Genomic DNA, 21736 nt, shown 5'->3' with positions numbered 1-21736 from the left:
TATTTTAGCTGAGCAGTAAAAGCAAATAAGAAACACAGTGGTCTTTTTCTGCCAGTCTAGGAGAAGCAGATATAAATTAATAAAATTAATTTCAAAATTTAAATGCAAGTAAATGTTACACAGGATTTAAGAAAACCCTTGATCTAACTTGGAACTATTTTTGATCATCAAGAGCAAAATAGAGTGAGAGACTTTTACTGTAAATGCAGTAACATTCTCTAATCCAGGGCCCAGCAGACACTTCTGATGTAGCATAGTGAGTAAAATTTGCCAGATTTCTACACCTCAGAATCTAGCCTCTTCATCAGAAATCCTACTCACAACTCTTACACTGACTCCTACCAGTAGTTAGCCTCTGGTGAACAGGGCGAGTGCTACTTCTGAAAGATTTCTGAGATCCTTTACTGCTATGTAAGCAGTAGTCACTGAGAGCAGCAGATCTCTCAGATCCTCCCATATTAGCAATTCAGTTGTATGGAATAAGGCATGACAATGTCAAATGACTGGTATGTTTACAGCTTTGGCCATTATCGTAGGACTTCTTGGACCATGAACAACAATTTGAAGACTTCCAGACTCAGAGGAGCTTGTGCTTGATACAGAATGTCCCAGCTACCATAAGCAGAACAGAAAACAAAATACTTCAGTTTTCCTGTATTTTCTGATATCCTTTAAGCAAGGAAAATTCCACTGTAAATATGTCCAAAATCAGAGTAAACATAAAGGACTTTACAGCAATCACCAACTAAATAGTCAACACATCATATATATTATATGTAATTTCTTTAACTTGTAACAATCACTAGAACTGGATAAATTGTAATAAATGTTTAATGTACTTAGCACATTGAATGTAACCTATTTTGGCCTGGATTTCCATGATAATTTATAATACTTTGTTGCCTCACTACAGCCTGCCACTTTACTCCTTCACATTCTTTCTGCTCTGTTGCTTCTACCCTCAAATAATCAACTTTTAGGTCTCTCATGCCTCTCTAAGACAAATCTAACAGAAACAATCATTTAACATATGTTCCTGCAGGTCATATGAAAAAGCGCATCTAGCAAAACTGTAATTGGTGTCTACATAGGAAGGAAGAACTGCCAGATCTCATTAGTTACACCAGCAGCCTTCCCACCCAGCAGCTGGTCAGATTCAGAACTAAGTTAAGTACAGGTTGCCTCCTGCTTCTTCGAAGAGCTAAGGCAGCCACAGGACCTTGGGAACACTGAGGTGGATGGGGTGGGGCTGGACGACATGGAGAGAACTGGAAATACTGGTTCAGACATGGGAAATACCCAGGTGGTTTGAGGCAGGAGTAGGTAGAAACTTGCAAGATGTGGGGCACACTGTGAGATGACATAACCAACAGGGAAGAAGGAACCACAGCCATCAGTCACTACCCATGGAATATCCTGTTTTATTTCACCAGTGATGAACCACTCTCCCACTCTTAAAGTAGAACAGCCAATGTTACTGTTCCATATTAGCACCAAAACGTGTTAGTACTACTACCTCTCTCCTGGCAAAATCTGCTTACATCTGAATTAAAACTCTTTTGGAGATGTGTTAGTAATTTTTCAAAATGTGCATCTCCATTTTAATTTGGAAATACATTAGCATCAACAATAATATCTTGTAGAAGGGACTGAATTCCCAAGCAACCTACACAGTGCAGGAAACAACATGATGCAGAGTTATACAATAGGGAGTTCAAGAAAATATCTATGTACCAGCTTCAGCAAAGCAGCAGATTTTGAAGCATTAAGGGGTAATTTCCATAGCCAATTCTGACCTTTAGAGTGAAGGTATTTTCTAACATAAAGATAACTTTGCAAAGCTGAAACTGAAGAGACAGCAGATAACTGTATCTGTAACAGAGACAGATAATTAATGAAAACTGTGAAGACAAAATTCAAGGGTTTTCATATTTTAAAATGGGGCACCCAAGATCAGAAGGAGGACAAGGTTTGCAACAGAACAACTTCAACAAAGACACAGAAAAAGACCTTACTTCTGTGAGTTACATTAAAAACATCCGTGGCAGTTTTCTTTCCCAGTGGGTTTTCCACAGTCACTGTGATATTACAGATCCTCTGCTGGCCTATATCCCAAGAACACGAACACTGCTCAGAACAACTTGCTGTGCATGGAACTGGTTTTTGGGAAAACCTATTAAAAAAGGAGCAGAGAAGAGGAAAAAGAGAGAAAGACATTTTTTCATAAAGTAGAAACAGCATAGATGTAAAAATGTTTTATACTAAACTAGAATACAGCATCATGAAAAATGAGGCTGAGGGGGAATATAAGAAGCCACCTCTAGCCCTATTTCTTTCCCCTAGCCTGAAGCAGGATGAATAAAGGTATTCTTACCATTAGAATAATGGTTTCTTCAGAGTCTGAGTTTACTTTACCCTTTTAAGATGCAGCTAAATTGTTATCCTTTTAAGATACAGCCAAGCTTGCTTTATCCTTTTAAGATACAGATAAATTGCTTTTAGTGATTTCCTCACATAAATTCTAAACTCGGGATTTAATTGCCAAGAATTAAACCATTCACACACGTACTATTATGCTTTGAAATGAAGCTGTAATTTAAAGTATATCTTTTAGCCTTCCATTTCTAAATCACCATCATAATAGAAGTGAATGATGCAGAGACCATGAAGGCATAAACAGCAATGACCTGCCTTCTGCTGAGACCTTTTGATAAAAGTTTGTCGTGATGATGAGGCACCTGTCCTGTTAAAGCTCCTCTCCTCCCTGTTTAGATGCCTCTGTAGCAAGGAGCCAAAGGTCAGGTCTCATATGCCTCAGCTGTGTAACCTTGAGCCAGACTGCCAAGAAAAGCTGTGAGAAAGTCTGCAGAGACATTACAGACAGAAGTAGCATTTTTGACATAGGATTTTCAAGGACTCAAGAAGGAAAGCACTAGAATGTAAATTTACAAAATCCTAAAGAAAAATAACTAGGAAGGCTTTTCAGGCTAACTAAGGTTGGCTGGGAATCATCAGTTTGAGTCAGCATTACTGTCAATGGATTGTGAACACATTAATAGCCTACCAGCTGATTAGATCCTAGTTGTCTGCTGTGTGTGTTACCCACTAGTTACATTAAACTTTAAAGTTATCTACATCCTGACTGCAGGATATCTACAAAAATACTGACATATCTAAAACAAAACAAACAACAAAAGAATGTAGTAGCAAGTTTTATCAAGCAGAACCTGGTCTGATGTACCTGCAACCTTGTTACAGGTAGTCTAACGGGGAGCAGTCTGCACTGCTCAAACTTTGCTAAAGAAGCTGATCAGAAAGCAGGAAAGAGGCAGGCAGCTAATTGTAATAAGGATAAAAAACTTTTCCACAGATTTTAAAGGAAAGAACAAGACTGTTCTGTACAGTATAGGCCAGAGTTAATGTAAAGATGAGAAGACTTACTCCTCAAACAAGGTGTAATTTGGTGAATGGCGTCCGTAAAGATAAGTGTCTCCTCCTTGGCTCCAAGTACATGTTACTATTCTCATGTCTTGAGTTTGGCAGGAAAAATCATTAGGTGTATCAGGTGGTTCTTACCAGAGGGAATAACCAAAAAAACATCAACAGTGTGGCAGTCAAGGCAGAAGCAATCAGTTTTTACTAGATTAACAAACTTAAAACAATGGATATGTTCAAAGTCTAGTTCACTACAGATGTTATTCTTTCAAATATAGGTTTGTTGTGGTTTTGTTGTTGTTGTTGAATGAATACATTCCTGTGTTTTTTTCTATCTGTAAAAATTGCTACTAGCCTTCAAGAGGGAGACTGTGCTGAATTCTTGTCACATGCACACAGACAATGTAGCTGAACTACTAAATGAGTAGGTATATATAAAATCAGCCACCTGTCCTGGGATCAATTAATGAGATAAATCTGAACACATTTAATGCTATTCTTTAAAGCATATTCTTGTATGCAAGTGGAGAGATATGAAGTCAAACATTAAACTGAATTCTGCTGGACATCCCAGGAAAATAAAAGCTAAAAGAAAGGTTATTTTTGTTTCTTTCCCCATTTCGCACAGTGTTTCTTGACTTCATGACAACAGGAAAACAGAACTGTAATAAAGCATTCACTTACTACCCAGAAAAAACCCTGCATGACCATAGCACTGCTTTTCTTTGCAAGACTCTTCACAGTAGACTGTGATGTAAGACACTTCTTGATGTGGAACATTTTTCACAGTGAGAAGTCCAACTTGACTGTTTGTGTGATTGAAAGCATGGATAGCTGGGTCTAGAAAGAATCCCTTAATGGTTTGACCTTTCCTTCCAATGCAACAAAGATTGATGTCAGAGCCTTCCTCTACAAATTTTTCATTTGGAAATATTTGTGGTCCACTGTTATTCGAAGTGTCCAGGCCTGCAAATTAATACATAAAAAACCACTTCAGAATCTGATCATGGCAGCAGCCTTCAACCAGAACAGATAACTGAGTATTTACACAAAGATCTACTAATATTACATTATACATTCATGGACTTCTATTAAGTATTCTTCCCCATACAGAGATGAACTTCGCAATGAATAATAACTATATTTCGCTTAAACCCATAAACATCTTATGTAGTTCAACAAACTACATAAGAGACTAAATCCATCTCACTGTCTTTCACTTAAGGGAAAAAAAATAATACCCGTGCCTTTAAGAACTAGCTTTAGAAAAGAACACTACTTCCTGCACCTAGGAACAGGCTGATGCTTGCCCCAGACAAGCACAACACATGCATCAGGTGATGTCACCATAGCTATGCACTTCCTCTCCTCTCCCTCAGTCTGGGCTAGGGCTGTGTCTGATGAGATGCCATGTCACTCCTTGCACTGCATTGGTTTAATGTGTGAGTGAGAAAAGCTCTAAAACTGTTGGGTTTCTAGCTTAGGAAGACAGTCTGCAAATTAAAACAATGTCTTAAGCACTATTTAAAAAAATGCCATCTCTCCTGACTTGGACTTTAGCATTAAAGTCACCTGTGAACAACAATCTAGCATTGTACAGGAAAAAATAGAAACAACACTGCAAAGTCTTCTTTTGCTTACCCAGGACAGTCTCCCACCGACTCCACTGACTCCAGATTTTTGATGCGTCTGCTTTACTCCTGATTCTCACTGAATGTGACATACACTCCAGAGGGAAGTCTGAATCCCATATCCAATTAAGAGGCTTTCCTGATTTATCAAGTGTGACGTTATGAAACTCCTAGAAACAAAGGCCAGTAAAGCAAGTACTGAAGAGACAGCAACATGTAGGCACTTTGGAAGCACAATCAAAAGCAGAGAGGAAGAGAGAAAGCTTAAAGGAGGAAAATGCTTTTGAAAAATGAACCTCTGAAATCCCAGTTGCTACACATGACCCAACATTAAGTAACCAGTAAGCTAAGAAAGTGCTTATAAGCTGGAGTAATTGATGTGCTGGCAAGACTGCTTGATTCCGACATAGTTGTGAGTCAGGCCCTGCTTCTCATGAAATGGGTTCTCTCTCAGAGACTTTCAGAGGGTTATTTGTGCCTGCTAATACATGAGTAATAACATGCACAGATGCTGCTGCCTGCAAGTGCATCTTGTCTAATGCCTTGTGTTACTTATCCCTGACTCTGAATTACAGCAGAAACCTGCACTGGCCAGTATGGATTTATGCAGATGATATTTCATTGAAATGCTGAGACACAGCATCTGAGGACAGTACTACCATCACTGAGAGGCAGAGTAGGAAAAGATCTGCTCATTTCCTCAAAATGCTTGACTGCTGCAATACACACACACACACAAGAAACATGAAAAAATATTCAAAACTGTTAGAGCTCCATAAAGGGAACAGAGGAAGGAGAGCCTAAAACATAAAAAAAAAAATATTCAAAAATCATGGGAGCTAAATGTTCTGTAATTTGGCAAACATTATTATATTGAATTATGTAAATGCAAACAGTGAAAAATACAAAATGTTCTGCTGCTTTCTAAGATTTCCTGCAAAGTCCTCGCAGCATGTCCCTGTTAAGACCCACCTGTGCACAAAATGAGCAGCACCAATACACAGCATAGCAATTCAAGCTAACTAGGGCAAACTAACCATGTAGTCACACAGACAGACACAAGCAAGTTAACCCAAGAGTGAATCTCCCCTGGTATGACAGCCTGTAAGAAGCAGGAAAAATTGCTCAAAAAAGATATCTATTAATTACTTGTAATTACAAATACATTTTAGAACAGTAGATATGCTTCAGTACTTCTTAAGGCAGCCATACCAGATTCTCAGCATACAGATCCATGCTGTTCAGATGAGCTATAACAATCCTGGCTCACATTGACAGAAAACTGCTCTCCATTACTGCTTTCCATCAGCAACACCTGCACTTTCATAATATCACCACTCTGAGAAATGTAATGCAATCAGTTTACAATTTAATTTCTCTGTTATAGCCCTGAGGAATGTAGTCAGTGCTTTGGAAGTTATATCGACCATCTGTGATTTATATGAGCAGACTCACAGAGTTTCTTTGGTGGTACATATAGTCTTCAATAAACTGCAAAGCAAACACATTCATGTATGGTAGTGACATAAAAAAATACCTTGTTTATTTTTCTTGTCACGTTTACTATGAATACAGAATGGACTATGTCCCTGGAAAGAGTCCCTGGAGGACTCTTTCATTCCTCCAGCAAGTTCACAAGAGTTTGGTGGAAGAATAGTCAAAAAACACACTTAATTGTTTGTAGTTATACAGCCCAGTCTCTGACTCCAGGGTTACACCTATTCATGGGGTGTTGAAAATCTTACTGCAATATCAAAGTGGTCACAATCTTCTGAACACTACAGAACTCCTCTGCACTGAAGGTGTGGTCCTTCAAACTCAGAAACAAAATACTACCAACATGGCTGATCAGAGTGAGTTGTGGTACTTAAGAGTACCCATCCTATTTTATTGACTTCCGGGTTTAGAAAAACAAGCTCTTCTGCACTTCTGTGCTTTCTCACAAATAGCAGCTGTAAATGAGCAGTTTTCCAGTTTACTAAGTTTTAACATATGCATTTCATATATTTCCACCGTTCAATCAACAGATGACTTGTAACAGGTTATAAAACATGCCTTTAAATCCCAAAAGATTTTGTTAGCTCCAAAGAAGAGAACATTTTCTTTGGAGGCAAAAGTTCTCACACTAAAGTCACAAACTGGAGCAAGCATTAGGAACAGTCCTAAGCCTATGACTTGGGTTATCTCTACCTCTTCAGAAAATTTAGCTTGCTTTGGTGTTAAAGAATACTAGCAGGATAGGACCTTTGCAAAAGACACATCACTACTTCTTCCTTAGTTGGAAGCAGTGGGTATAAAGTAATAGCTAACAGAGCCAAGCACAGGACTTAAAAGGCTTCACTCACACTGGAACTATCATCTGGTTCATAAAGTGAGAAAAGCTGCAACAACATGACTCATTGTCCCTAGTGAAGGGCAGTAATAATGCCACAAAAAAGCAATGGAAGGGGTATTTTGGCAGGCTGCTTAGAGGACCTGCACCTTGAAAGTGAAACAGAGGCCTTTAAAATCAGATCTCTTAGGCTGCCCTTTGCAATGCTCCAGTAAGGGTATTCAAAGCATAACTACATGCGGCACAAGTGGAAATGTTACTTCATCTAAGCCAATATTTCTGCACAAAATCTGGACAGAACATTAGAGTAAGTCTGGCATCTAGTGAAATATGGAGGTATTTCTAATAGAGTTTTGTAAATACTAGGTTGTAAATAGCAGTAAAGCCAAACAGCAAAGCTATCTGCATATGTATCTGAAAACTGGATTTTCCTTTAGCTTCCTTTATATTGTGAATAATTAGTACACTTTTTTTAAAAAATACACTTACTGTCCACACAGTAGTTTTTACACCCGTTCGATGGACTTGTATTTCAAAAGACATTGCCAGCTCAGCATCATGTGCTGCCTTGCCAACATCCCATTCCACCAGCAACTGCTGAAGAGCCAAATCCTTGGAAACGTTAAGATACGTTACTGGAAACACAATGGATTCTAGGACCACAAAAAGGACACAAAAATAGTCATGTTTATGTATGCTTTAGTTCTTCAAATATGGCCAAGTTTCAAAGCAATTCTCAAACGGCAATAGTTAAGAGATTTCATACCAGACAGTTCTGAAGGAAAAAAAAAGTGATCAAGGCTCATGTTGTTGACATCAAATGCAAAGATAATCTTTAATCTTAAGGCATCAGCAGGCAAGAATGAAGTCCCTGAATCTACTCAATAGCCCTCAACTACGACATTGGGTATGTTATTTAATTTCTTTATGATCTCAATTTACCAGCTACTTTATGAGAATATTGATCCATCCATTTTTAATTTTATGAAGAGGAAAAACATAATGTATTAATTAATGACAATCAAGTATTTGAACAGGATAGGGTAAGATTTTCCCTCCACTAGCTAGCTCAATGATAGCCTAATATTAGGCACATTCCTGGTTGCTCTACACAGAGCTTAAGTACATTAGTTAGGATTGTAGATTGTTCTACTAGAATTAAACACCTAGTTATAATGGCTGAAGCTAATTCCCAGAACAAAATAAAGTTTAATAGTCAGACTGAAGACCCTTTTGTTGTTATAAAAGGAAAGGCCCCTTAAGAAGACAAGCCTGCTGAAACCTACAGATCATCCTATGAGTGGTCCTTCTTTTTAAATGTCTGCACTGTCACTCCTCCCAAAAAAAACCCTAACTCTTGGAAGAGACTGAAGATACTGCTCTGAAGATACTGATCTGTATCTTCTCTCCTTCCTGAAAAAAAAAACCCCACAAAAAACAACAAAACAAAAAAACCCCAAAACTAAGCAAAGCAACAAATAAAAAAACCCCAAAAAACAGAAGACAACAAAACAAAAACAAACAAACCCAAACAAAACCCAAACCCAAACAACAACCCCCCCGAAAAAAAACCCAAAACCCACCCAGCCCTAAAGCTGATCTGGTTGTTGATGACGCCAAAGAACTGAAGTAGAGAAGTAACTAGAATTTTTTTTTGCCAGTGTTGCTTTCCAAGATCCCTCTGCTTGTTAAAAATGACAGGGTCAGAATGCTGATTCAGACCAGGACACAGAAAAGAAATCATACTTCACCTCCTCACATTCCACAAACTTTCACCATCAAAACAAGATGAAGGCAGTTAAAATTATTTATGCTGAGGAACTGACTGTAATTTTGTTCCTCTCCAGCGTATATTATTAGAGGCTCATTTTCTGATCAACCTTACTTGTATGTTACCTGAAATACCATGTACCAAGTCTCTGAGGGGATGTTATTTCACATATGCAAATAGGTGGCTGATCTAGAGCTCTGGACCCTTGCCATTCTATGTGTTCTTTCAGCAGTGCTGAAGAAACTGGGCGAGACAAATGGGCCCAGCACAAATAAGCAAATCTAAAGGAAGGGACCTGGCTGGGTCAATGAGCTAGGCTCTAAATGGAATTTACAGGCACAAAGATTCCCAGGGAAAGGAAACAAATAAGCCTGAAAGATAACCCAGCTAGTTGGCAGGAACCCCTTCATTTTCAGGGTGCAACATTACAAGAAACCCCTGTCTATCTTCTGAATTTCCCTATCCTCTTTTCTGCTCCTTCTCTAGCCAGTTCTAATTGCCAGTATCACTACTATGCTTATTGCGCTGAGGAGGAGCTTGCTTCTTTTCTCTACATCTGTGTCTTTTTGTTCAAGCTAAAATCCCTTTTCTCACCATGGAGAATATTTTTTACCTGCCAAGGTTAATTAACTTAACAAAAAAAATCCACAAAGGTCTCTTCAGTTTCTTTTTTTTTCTTTTGTCTCCATCTGTACGAGTGTCTTTCCACTATGTCCTTTTTTTTAGATGTCTTTTCACTTCAGACCTCTCACGATTTTGTTCTCCTCAGAGCCTGGCATAAGAGAGTCTAGGTCACCAATCATGGCTTATACACTGTACAAACAGAATAAACAATATAGCTAAGGCTGCATCTAAGATCTTGAAGACCACTGAGTTACAGTGTGTGGCTTGAAAATTTTTGTTGTAAAATTTACACATGAAGAAATACTTGTAGCTTTCACAGTTATAATTTTCCTCTCCTAGCAATGTTAAATAACCAAGGCATTTTAAGACTTGTTTTAACTTGAAAGCTAACTCAAGACTGTATTAATAGCTTTACAACTAACAACAGAGATTAATTTTATTCCTGAACAACTGCATGTTAAAACAAGTGACCAAGTTACTGTCATGCAGTAACTGTTTGGACTTGCCTACATTACAAAGTTTTATCACTCTAGGGTTATTGGTAATAGCCTCAAAACTGAGGAACTGGCACATAGAGTGTGAACACTTGAATTTCGAGGTTGGAGAGAGGCAAAAAAGTCAGAAACAGACATATTATCCCCTTGAGTATGACAACAAGTACATTTATACAAAAAACCCACCTGTTTCCCTCCCTTTCAAACTTACTGGAGGCAGTACAGCTTCTATAATACATACTACAGTCTGGTAAATTCTGGTAATGGTGGACACAGAAAATCCAATTAAAAATATTAATTAATTAATTAATTAATTAATTAATGGAGTAATGGCCAATGCTAATGCCAGCAGGAAGTGTGCAAACAGTATTTTACCTTTAAATACTGCTGGAAAGTTATCCTTATATTTAACTTTGTTCCCTCCAAATATACATATTTGCTTTTTTCTTTGTAGTGGATATGTATGTCAGGTGCTAGAAATAAAAATCTGGTCCTGGAATCTTGTGGCACTAACAGAAAAGAGTCAACAGAAGTGCTGAAGTTTTCATAGATGAAACAAGCAAGAAAGAGAAAGTGAAGGGAAGAAATAGAAAAGCACAAAAGTTATCAAAAGAGGAAATAAATTATTTGAAGACAACAGAGCACAGATCAAAAACATTTGAGACAGAGGGAAAACAAATAAATAAATACACTCCGGGCTCACATAATTTCAAGTTATTGATTTAACAGGCAATTTTGCATGATGGAGTTACAAAAGGTAATTATACAAGCTGCTTCATCACCTTACCAAAGAGAATAATTTTATTAATTATTTAACATGTTGCTTAATCAGATGAGACTTACAAACAAGTGAGGCAAAAGCTTCAGTTGTTGTAGACTGTTTCCAAATAAAAAAGCAAATGTTCAGACATTTACCTTGCTGTGGGTATGTATTGGAACAAGTCCTCAGGGTGAGCAATACCACCAGAACTGTGAAGAGATTCATCATTCATCTGCCTTTTCCTGCATGAGACTTATCAGGAAAGAAGTTAGGAGAAATGCATGCCAGATATTAGTCCAGATAGTATTACCATATTCAAGAATTAATAAACAAAAACCCAGGCACACACTCCAGGCAGTTTAAGAGAAATTCAGGAAGAATGGACATAGAAACATAAGGAATGGAAAAAAATGTCTTATTTTTAGGACCTGGCTACAGCATAGGGAAAAATTAATGACAGTCAAAAAGTTTAATTTAATCTAAACCAATAAAATATACAATATCTTTAAAGTTTTCCCTCCAGGTATTTCTAAGGAATATTAAAACACATATTTGTCCTGATAGAATTTTGGCTTTCCTCTTGCACAAATAAAAATATATCCATCCTAACAAGGAAAAAAAAAAAAAAAAAAAAGCATCAAAGGTGCAAAAGAGCTTCTGGTTTCCACTCCGCCTAGAGCCTGATCGATTACTTTGGCAAGTACTGTCTTGCCCGTTGTCAGCACCCAGGACACTTTATGGAGGGTTTTATTAGACTGGAGTTGAAATACATGTATCAAAGTCTTTGCAAGTCCCATTCCTGAAGGTCTGACATCTCAAGCAGCACATAGCTCTATCTAGCATTCTTTTCACAGCTTTCATGCTGTGATTGTGAAGGGATAAAATGCTGACTTGCACTGCCCAGTCCTGAGGGACCGATCATAAGTCAGATCTCACAAGTCATGAGTCACCTGCAAACTCCCTCATGTAGAAGGGAGAAGTAAACATTCAGCAGCAGTACAGTTAATTGCACTTCGGCACAGAGGGCACAAAAGTCCAAACAACAGGAACAGGACTACGGATACAGCTATCTTTAACATTTTATTTCCATATTTTACATTTCAGGAGCTGTGCAGAATACTGATAAAGAGAATCTTCTACCGCTGCTTCCACAACAGAAATTCAGACTGCTTAGCAGGACAAATAACCAGAATGACCTATTGTCCCCACTAAAGCCAAGAAAAGAACATTTCAGAAGGGTCAGGAATTCACTCTAGAATTTCTTCCTACTAGAAAACTCCCAGTTTAACACCTCAGAGATACAGACACTTCAGTTTAATGACCCTGCCTTAGATTAATTGGTTTTGATCTTAATTTCTCCAAAGGATCAAAATAAAGTTTCAACCTTTTTTTCTTTTCACCTTTCTAAAGGTCACATGGAAATTGCAGACGAGGGCTGCACACAGCACTGCAATACAGGGCACAGGGCTCATGAGCAGCACTCTTGCTGCTCTGTGCCCCAGCTTCTTCCTTGTGAGCACAAATAATTCACATGGAGGCCCCAATATTTAAAAGGTGAGCATTGTCTTGCCTACTTTTTGATCTTCACCATTTTTTGCCTTTATACCAATATCCTCAGAAGTATGTGGACAACACTAAAATCAACATGAATAAAGAATCCAAATGTTTTTAGGAAACTAGGCCTAATTCACACCCAACATGAACTGACGTAAGGGAAATCTGCTTTATATATTTTCTAATTTTAGTCTTTTTGTGTCACCTGATCAAATTTAGTATCTAAAAGGGAAAATATTTTTTATGTTTTGCATAAACGTGACAGAATGGCTTTTTGTTATAGAGCAGTGAGTGGCAAGTAATTGACACAAAATTAAGTCTTTCCAAAGCAGATTATGTTAAGACTTCTGGTAACTCTTTGGTGGATTGTTATTCTTTTGAATGATATTAAATTGAGACACAAAATATTCCATGCCTTTTTTCAGAAATAAGTGAAAATAAAACTGCTTTTAAAGTCAAGGGAGTTCACTCTCTGCTCTAAGATTAGTTAGCCTCAGCAGCCTAACTCCTGACTTAGCTGCATCAGCATGATGAAAACCTGGCCCCACAAAACTTCTGATATTGTAAGCATCTTTGGGGTTGGACACAAAGCTATTTGTCCTATTTCTCATGTATCTCTGAACTTCAACATTGAATCCAGTAAGAAAGTTTTGTGGAACTCATGACATATTAGACTGTTTAAATTACTTCCTACTTGGAAAACAAATCCAAACCCTTTTCTGCTCATAAGAGGCATTCTCATTGCCCAGTTTAACGATCTCTCTGCAGTTATTTACACTGCCAGTTCACTAATAATACAGTCTAGATCACTCTTATTCATTTATTTTTAGCCATATGATACTAAAGGGCAGCCTAATACAATAAAAGACCATCAGAATTTAAACATATTTTGGACAGCTACAATGCTTTTCACTATTCAGTATGTTAATAACCTAGTTTAGTACTGTATAACAAATTGAAATAATATGTGCAATTTTTTGCATCAAACCAGCTTTTATGGGAAAAGCTCTGGACTGCTCTAACAGAAGAGAATACAAACTAAATTTAAATAAATGAAATACTGCTCAAGAATAAAGAAATACAGTCCTTAATGTAGAGGAGTATTTTTACTTAAATAATCTTTCTGCAGAAACTTCTGTCTGTGACTAACAAATTAATCACATACAGTAATTAATACCAACTAATGCCAAGTACTTATTGTGTATTATCAATAATTAAATACTTGTATAAAATAATCAGTTAAAAATCTGTGCCTTGGCTAGAAAGATTAAAAGAGAATCAAAACAGTTGTACAAAACACATTATCGATTTCACTTAAAAATACTCCATGAAGATAATTTGAGGAGAGGAGGACACTGAGGAAAGGAGAGGTATCAGGAGTAGCTAATATGGGTACACCAAGGAGAAGTCATGCTTGACCAGCACGATAGACTTGTGTGATGGCACAACTAGATGGACAGATGAGGGGAGGGCAGCTGACATGGTCTACCTTGACCTCAGCAAAACTGTTGACAGTGTCTCCCATGGCATCCTTACAACCAAACTTGACAAGTCTGGATGGCATGATTGGGTAGTGAGATGGATGAGAACTGGCTGAAGGACAGTGCCCAGAGCGTTGTGGTCAGTGAGGTTGAGTCCAAATGGAGGCCCTCAACTAGTGGTGTCCCCCAGGGGTCAGTACTGGGTCCAGCCCTGTTCAATACATTAATCATTGACCCTGACAAATGGATAGAGTGTATCATTAGCTAGTTTGCTGATGATACAAAACTGGAAGGGGTGGCTGAAGTCTGGGCTGCCATCCAGCCTGACACTGACAGGCTGAGGAGGCAGGCAGGGAGAAACTAATGAAGTTCATTAAAGGTAAGTGTAGAGTACTGCACCTGGGGAAGAACAACCCTATACACCAGTACAGGTTGGGGGCTGACCTGCTGGAAAGTAGCTCTGGGGAAAAAGACCTGGGAGTCCTGGAGGGCAACAAGCTGACTATGAACCAACAATGTGCCCTGGAAGACAAGAGGGCCAATGCCATCCTGGGGTGCATAAGAAGAGTACAGCCAGCAGGTCAAGGGAGGTTCTCCTCCCCCTCTCCTCTGCCCTGGTGAGGCCTCACCTGCAGTACTGTGTGCAGTTCTGGGCTTCCCAGTTCAAGAAGGACCAGTAACTATTGGGAAGAGTCCAGCACAGGGCCTCTAGGATGGTTAAGGGATTGGAGCATCTAACATATGAGGAAAGGCTGAGAGAGCTGGGTCTGTTCAGCTCAGAGAAAAGGAGGCTGAGGGGGGAATCTCATCAATGTTTATAATTATCTAAAGGGAGGTGTCAGGAGGATGGGGCCAGACTCTCTCAGTGGTGCCCAGTGACTGAACAGGAGTCAATGGTCACAAAGTGGTACACAGGAGATTTAAGCTGAATTTGAGAAAACACTTCTTTACTTTGCAGGGAACAGAGCACTGGAACAAGCTGCTCAGGGAGGCTGTTGGGTCTCCATCCCTGGAGACATTGAAAACCCACCTGGATATGTTCCTGTGTAATCTGTTCTAGGGAATCCTGCTCCGGTGGGACTGTTGGACCAAATGATTTCCAGAGGTCCCTACCACAACCCCTGTGATTCTGTGATAATAGATCAAATACATCCTTGCCAAAAGTAAGATAATTGCACACCACAGGGAATGAAGACAGGAAACCAGGGAAGGTTTCATCACCCTGAAAGAGGCAAAGTACTACCTCTGACTAATCGTGTGCAACTACCAAATGCCACAAGAAAACTGACAATCACAACCATTGTTCTGGATAACAGTTGGGTTCATATTTGCCAGTCTGAAAAGATATGAATGGCGCAATAGCATACCACAGTTCCTCATTGGAGAATGAATCACTGCTGTTTGGGGTTTTTTTAAGCTTAAGAGAAAGTCATGTTTTGTCACCATGGTCTGACGTGGAACGCCTTAGTTTCCATGAATTGCAGGTCAAGAACAAGAAGCTCTTATGCCAGTGATTTTTAATATGGACTACAGAGACGTAATTTGAACACTTTTCCCTTTCTAGTTACTTTTGTCATTGAGATTTTGCAATGGCATTTCTCTACCTTATCACAGAATCACAGAGCAGTTTGTCCAACTGAGTTTCAAAGAATTCCAAGGATGGAGCTTCCACAACTTCCCTAGGCAACTTATTCTAGGGCTTAACCACCCTCACTGTGAAGGTTTTTCTTCCTTATATTCTCCTTCTATTAACATATTCATTTTTCTCCTTTTCTTTTTCTCCTTGTATTTTTCTTGTTACAATTTGTGCCCATTTTCACTTGCTCTTTTGCTGTACACCTCTGCAAAGAGCTTAGCTCTGTCTCCCCTCAGTAACTCCTCCTAAGTTAGGTAAGGACTGCAGTAAGAGCTGTCCTTACCTTTCTCTTCTCAGGGCTAAGCAAACTCAGATCCTTCAGTGACCCCTATGTGTGCTTCAGCCTTTAAAGCCTCCTGGTGCTTCTTTGCTGGACTCAGTCCAGTCTGTCAGTCTTCTTTGTACTGCGAGCCCAAAACTGGACATAGTAGTTTAGATATGGCCTCAAAAATGCCAAACAAAAGGAAATAATCCCACCCCTGAGCTCTAATTCTTTTCCAGTCTCAGCAACAGTAGTTTCAGTTCTAATTTCTGTGATGATTTGTTTATTTGGACACACTGTGAAATTATCTATTAAATGGGGGATAATACTAAGCCATAAATTGAGGATAGCTGGGCACAAAATGATCTGTCAGAGCTATAGCAGTTAGCTAGGTGAGAATTTTTTCATTTTATCCTACATTCTTTCCTCTTCTAAAAATTCAACATCTGTGGGGTAAATAAAGCAGTGTTCCTTTGTCTTGTCAGTCTGCAGCCTGAATCACTGATTTTTTTTAAAATTAATGAATATATCATCTACTTGTAATTCTTCCCATTGCAAAAATGTAACATTGGATGTGACAAAACAGCTAAAAATTTATTCAGGACTCCCAAGCCTAACTTGAAAATAAACAGTACTGACAGATACATCAATAGAACCATTTTGGACACCTGGTGGCAACTGCAATAATAACCAGCAACATTAAGAATTATTTAGAGACCTGATGATTAAAGAGCAATCACCCAAGAAGTGGAGACAGCACAGGAGTGAATTACCTTGGGAAGAGATGAAATCTCCTTATGTAGGTAGTCTGCAAATAGTCTAAATAAGTATCTCCAGACAAATAATTTCTCTTTCAGAGCAAAATGCAGGCTTAGATGATCCCTGAAGTCCTGTTCAGGCCAGTGCATTTGTGATGGATGGATGAAAGGAAAATCAAATTCCCATTATTCATCTAGTAAAGGTGGCAAGATAAATGTTTCATCAAACCTCTCTCCAAAGGTATTAAAGCACCAAAATTCAACTGAAAGTTCCCAAGATCAGGGTCATAGTACTCAGGAGTCATTGCCTGGTATTTGGAGCTATACGGTGCACACACTGCTGCAGCACCTGCAATACCCTTGTGCAAAAGACAGGAAGCCCCCCTGTGAACATCTGGTATTAGCTGACCACAGAGTCAACCTGTCTTGTATCAATTTTCCTAGAACGGTGTATTTCAAATCATACTTCATACAACTTTCCTTTCTTAGTGCCTTTTGCTTTGCATGTTTAAAGCAACTGCCAATTGCAACCCATGCCGTTAAATGGACCAGAGCCTGTTCACAGGCTGGGAAATGTTCTCAGCTGGTAGGCTCCAGAAAACTTTATCCATGTAAAGGACAGTATTAGGTAAAAACACCAGATCATAAACACTATTGATTGGACAAATTTTCCTAGACCAGAGGTAGAATAGAACTGTCAGCGATGCAAATGCAGTATTAATACTACTCTGAACTTATATAATGCTTTTTATCCTATATTCTGATTTCCTCTGCTTCAAAAAAAGACCTATTGAGGCTAAGAATCACAACTCAAATTCATGCCATGCAGTACAATGTCACTAACATAACTGATGTGTTTAATGCCAAAACCTAATGAGCTCCTTCTGTAGCATCCAAAGAGGGAAACAGGCTCCCCTAGAAAGTACACCAGATCGTTAAGTAGACTAATTCATCCTCAGGAGTGGTATTTTTGACTGAAACAGACTAGGTAAGTGCCAAAATGAGCTAGAATGCCCTACGTACAAAGGCTCTGCACTGAAGTGTGCCTTTGCTCTCCGGATTCCTGCAATTCCCAGTAAGATATCTCTTGTAAAATGAACAGTGCAGAGCTGACATCCAACTGAGACAGCTCTTCTTCAAACAGGGAGCAGTGTCAAGCCGTCAGAAACCTACTAAGTGTGGGCAAAGTAGCAGCTGCCACAACATCCTACAACTAAATAGACTCCTCTTCAAAGTAAACATCACATTGTTTATAGAATATTTAATTTGCAACAATTCTGAATTATGAAAAAAATGAATAGCCAAGATACCAGATTCTAAAGTGTGTGAACCCTTCCTTTAGTCTTTGTACTCAGGCTTTCTTCTCCCAGTTTTAAGGATAGTTTCGATTACACTTAGCACAAAAAATACATATGTGTGTAAGACACTGAAAGCTCCTAATAAGCCTTTGTGATCTAATCAGTAAGCAACAACAACAACAAAAAACCTACCAAAAAAAGCCACACATGGATGGAAGAAACTAATTTCTGCAAGTAAGGTCTGATAGGCATATAATCATTTGATCACTTAGAGATAGGCTTATCTCCAGGGTTTTTTGATAAAAATAGGAAGCTCTTTGATGAACACTGCTGGTTTTCTGAAGAGCAAACCAGGAAAACATTATGTGTTTTATGGTCCCATGAAGGCGGAAATCCAAGCAAGAAAGTAATTAAATAGAAAAAAAAAAAAAAAGCACAAAAAAGCACAAAAAACCAAACCAAAACAAACTAAAAAAAACAACAACATAAGGTGTTCCAGAAACTAAGGCTACTCTTGCCCAATCCTGCCCCACTGCCAACAATTGCAGGGAAGGAATGGCATAATATGGAGGCATGACTCATACCAACAGGAAGAATAATTTTACCATGTTCTCAGGCATGATCTACTTGTAATTTTGTTAGAATCTGGTTTACTTTGCTGGAGCGGCCCAGTCATGCAAAATTTAGGAAAAAAAAGAGAGAGAAAAATGTTAGGCCAAAAAAAAAAAACCCAGTCAAGCTCCCAAGAATGCAGGAAGCACACTGGAATTTATGCTGTTTTCTCATTTACTCCAGTGGTTGAGAGATTAAACAACAGATTTTAGCTGCTTAAAGTGGGAGTAACACTTTTCCTCTGTATCATGCTAGATTTAAAGGTCTGGGCTTGCATTTCTAAGCAAGTCAAAACCTTCTTCACCTAGTAGGAATAGATGTTAAAACCAAACCAAATCACCTGGCAGGAGCAACATCCTCGTCCACGATGTACGTTACCTCAGGTTTGTTGTTTTTTTTTTTGCTTAGGTCGAAGCAGCAGCCTCTGTGCTGGAGCTAAGCACTGACATCTTGAAAGCAGAGAAGTGTAGTGGACCCTAAAACGCGCGGAATTCCAGGGTCAGGGCTGGTGGCCCCGGGGGAAAGGGCGAAGGAGCCGCACAAGGACGGGTTGGAGCTCCCCCGCAGCCGCACTGCCGAGAGGATGCTTGGAAAAACGGGGTTTAAAGGGCAGGCAAAGGGCAAAGAGTGCTTAACGGGCTCCAGGAGGACTAAATTCCAAAGTAAAAACTTCACAGGGCGTTTCAAAAAAAGAAAAAAAAAAAAAAAGAAAAAAAAGAAGAGAAAAGGAAAGGAAAGAAAAGAAAAGAAAAGAAAAGAAAAGAAAAGAAAAGAAAAGAAAAGAAAAGAAAAGAAAAGAAAAGAAAAGAAAAGAAAAGAAAAGAAAAGAAAAGAAAAGAAAAGAAAAGAGAAAAGAAAAAAAGGAAAGAAAAGAAAAAAAAGAAAGAAAAGAAAAGAAAAGAAAAGAAAAGAAAAGAAAAGAAAAGAAAAGAAAAGAAAAGAAAAGAAAAGAAAAGAAAAGAAAAGAAAAGAAAAGAAAAGAAAAGAAAAGAAAAGAAAGAAAAGAAAGAAAAGAAAAGAAAAGAAAAGAAAAGAAAAGAAAAGAAAAGAAAAGAAAAGAAAAGAAAAGAAAAGAAAAGAAAAGAAAAGAAAAGAAAAAGGCGCCGAGGGGAAGGAGATGGATCTTGCACAGGCGGAGCGGCCAGGAGCTCCTCTCAGAGAGGGCGGCCGGGCACCCTCGGCGGGGATTACTGGGGGAACGAGGAGCTGCCGCGACAGGGAGAGACGGGCACAACTCACCTGCAGCCGAGCAGCTCCCTCAGGAACGGCGGGAAGCAGGACCCCGCCTGGTGTCCAGCGGGAAGCTCCGGCCCCTGCGGTCAGTGCCGGGAAGAGCAAGAGCGCGGCCGTCCCTCCTCCGGGCAAGGCGGTGCCTCTTCCCACCTCGCGGAGGACGGGAATTTCGTCGCCGAGTTCGGGAAGCGTGGCTGGTTCCCTTGGCTGCCCTCCCGAAGGCAGGGAGCGGGGGCTCTCGCCTCCCTTCCGCAGTGCCCTCCCCCATCTGCACGTCCTCCAGGAGCGGGGAGAGGAGGACAGGCTGGCTTCTTCTGAGAAGACCGTGATGTGGAGAGAACAGACACTTGGCTCAGACGAACACTTTCCTGATCCTCCCAGTCCCGAACTGGTCAGAAACCACACGTAGGAGTGATACCTCCAAGACGCTGCCTCCTGGGTCTGGCTCTCAGGGATGGGGGCAGCCACTCTGGCCACCAAGGCAACTGGGGGTGAGGAGGTGGTCTGGGGCTTGCAGGTAGAGCTCAGCAGAGTGCAGAGCTCAGAACTGGCCTGGTGCTGCACCACATGCAGCTGCCCGACGAAATCCCACTCAGAACCACATCTAGGAAGGTTATGGCTCACAAAGTGGAGCTCTGCTCACAAAATCAAAGGTCCATGAGGCTGGAAGGGCCATCAGGAGCAGACCACGTTAAGAGTTTCACCTCAAGTGCTGTGTTCAATTTTTGGGGCCCCCACTACAAAAAAGACACTGAGGTGCTGTAGGGAGTCCAAAAGAGGACAAGGAAGCTGGTGAAAGGTCTAGAGAAGTCTTAGGAGGAGTGGCTGAGGGAACCGGAGTTGTTTGGTCTGGAGAGAGGGAGGTTGAAGGGAGACCTTACCACTCTCTACGACTGCCTGAAAGGAGGTTGTGCAGGTCAGTCTCCCTAATAATGAGTGATAGGACCAGAGGAAATTAACTCAATTTGCAACAGGGGAAGTTTAGATCGTGGATTAGAAGAAGCTTGTTCACCAAAGCGGTCGTTAAGTATTGGAACTAGCTGCTCAGGGAAGTGGTTGAATCACCATCCCTGTAAGTAAGTATTTAAAAGATATGTAGATGTGGTGCTTAGGGTCATGATTTAGCACTGGACTTGGTAGAGTTAGGTTAATGGTTGGACTTAGTGATTTTAAAGATGTTTCCGATGTGGTGCTTAGGGTCATGATTTAGCACTGGACTTGGTAGAGTTAGGTTAATGGTTGGACTTAGTGATTTTAAAGATGTTTCCGATGTGGTGCTTAGGGTCATGATTTAGCACTGGACTTGGTAGAGTTAGGTTAATGGTTGGACTTAGTGATTTTAAAGATGTTTCCCAACCAAAATGATTATGTGATTCTATGACCTAACCAGCCTGGGGAAGGCATTCAGAGAGGTTTGTTGTGCCACAGCCTGCCAGGGTCACTGCTTCCATCAGAAGATACAGCCATGAGAAAATTTTGTTTAAACCTGTTACTCATCCTTTCAAGGGTGTTCATGGTGAAGTTTTCTCCAGTTTGTAGCTCTTTTACATAAAGTAGGTCTTCTGTCTCTTCTTTTCTTTTACGTAAGGTACCTTTATACATTAAAAATAATGCACCTATTAAGGCACTGTTTTTCTTGTTCTCCTTTGGATTGTCTCAAATTCTCAAAGCTTGGTTGATTTTCCTGAGAAGAATGTGGTCCAGGAGGTGTTCTGCCTTACAGACTGTATTACTTTTTATACCTCCTGATTTTTGCCTTTTTTTTTTTTTTTTTTTTGTAACAGCATAGTGCTGCCAGTTTAAACCTTGCAGGTGATCCACTTCAGCACCTTAATCCTTTCTTCTGAGCTGTTGT

The 21736-nt window shown here is 39.6% G+C and overlaps 1 protein-coding gene across 3 annotated transcripts in view; it reads right to left on the bottom strand.

Annotated features, from left to right (window-relative positions):
• OSMR (oncostatin M receptor) overlaps nt 1-19964 on the bottom strand; it is a 32408-nt gene extending 12444 nt beyond the window's left edge. The window contains exons 1-9 of one of the 3 annotated variants that reach the window (XM_051642373.1): nt 19888-19929; nt 18989-19124; nt 16754-16870; nt 11203-11299; nt 7888-8051; nt 5077-5236; nt 4120-4401; nt 3442-3571; nt 2016-2173 (exon numbers count right to left, since the gene is read on the bottom strand). In XM_051642373.1, coding sequence (XP_051498333.1) covers nt 2016-2173; nt 3442-3571; nt 4120-4401; nt 5077-5236; nt 7888-8051; nt 11203-11275 — 967 coding nt within the window. In that variant the 5' untranslated portion in view covers nt 11276-11299; nt 16754-16870; nt 18989-19124; nt 19888-19929. Of the gene's footprint in view, nt 1-2015; nt 2174-3441; nt 3572-4119; nt 4402-5076; nt 5237-7887; nt 8052-9782; nt 9923-11202; nt 11300-16753; nt 16871-18988; nt 19125-19887 lie in introns of those variants that run through there. The other 2 variants (XM_051642375.1, XM_051642376.1) reach the window with 2 other exon arrangements.
• Nucleotides 19965-21736: the final 1772 nt, after the last annotated feature.

The sequence above is a fragment of the Apus apus genome, chromosome Z (genome assembly GCF_020740795.1).
Source record: "Apus apus isolate bApuApu2 chromosome Z, bApuApu2.pri.cur, whole genome shotgun sequence".
Lineage (NCBI taxonomy): Eukaryota > Metazoa > Chordata > Aves > Apodiformes > Apodidae > Apus > Apus apus.
This window is presented reverse-complemented; position numbering and strand designations above follow the sequence as displayed.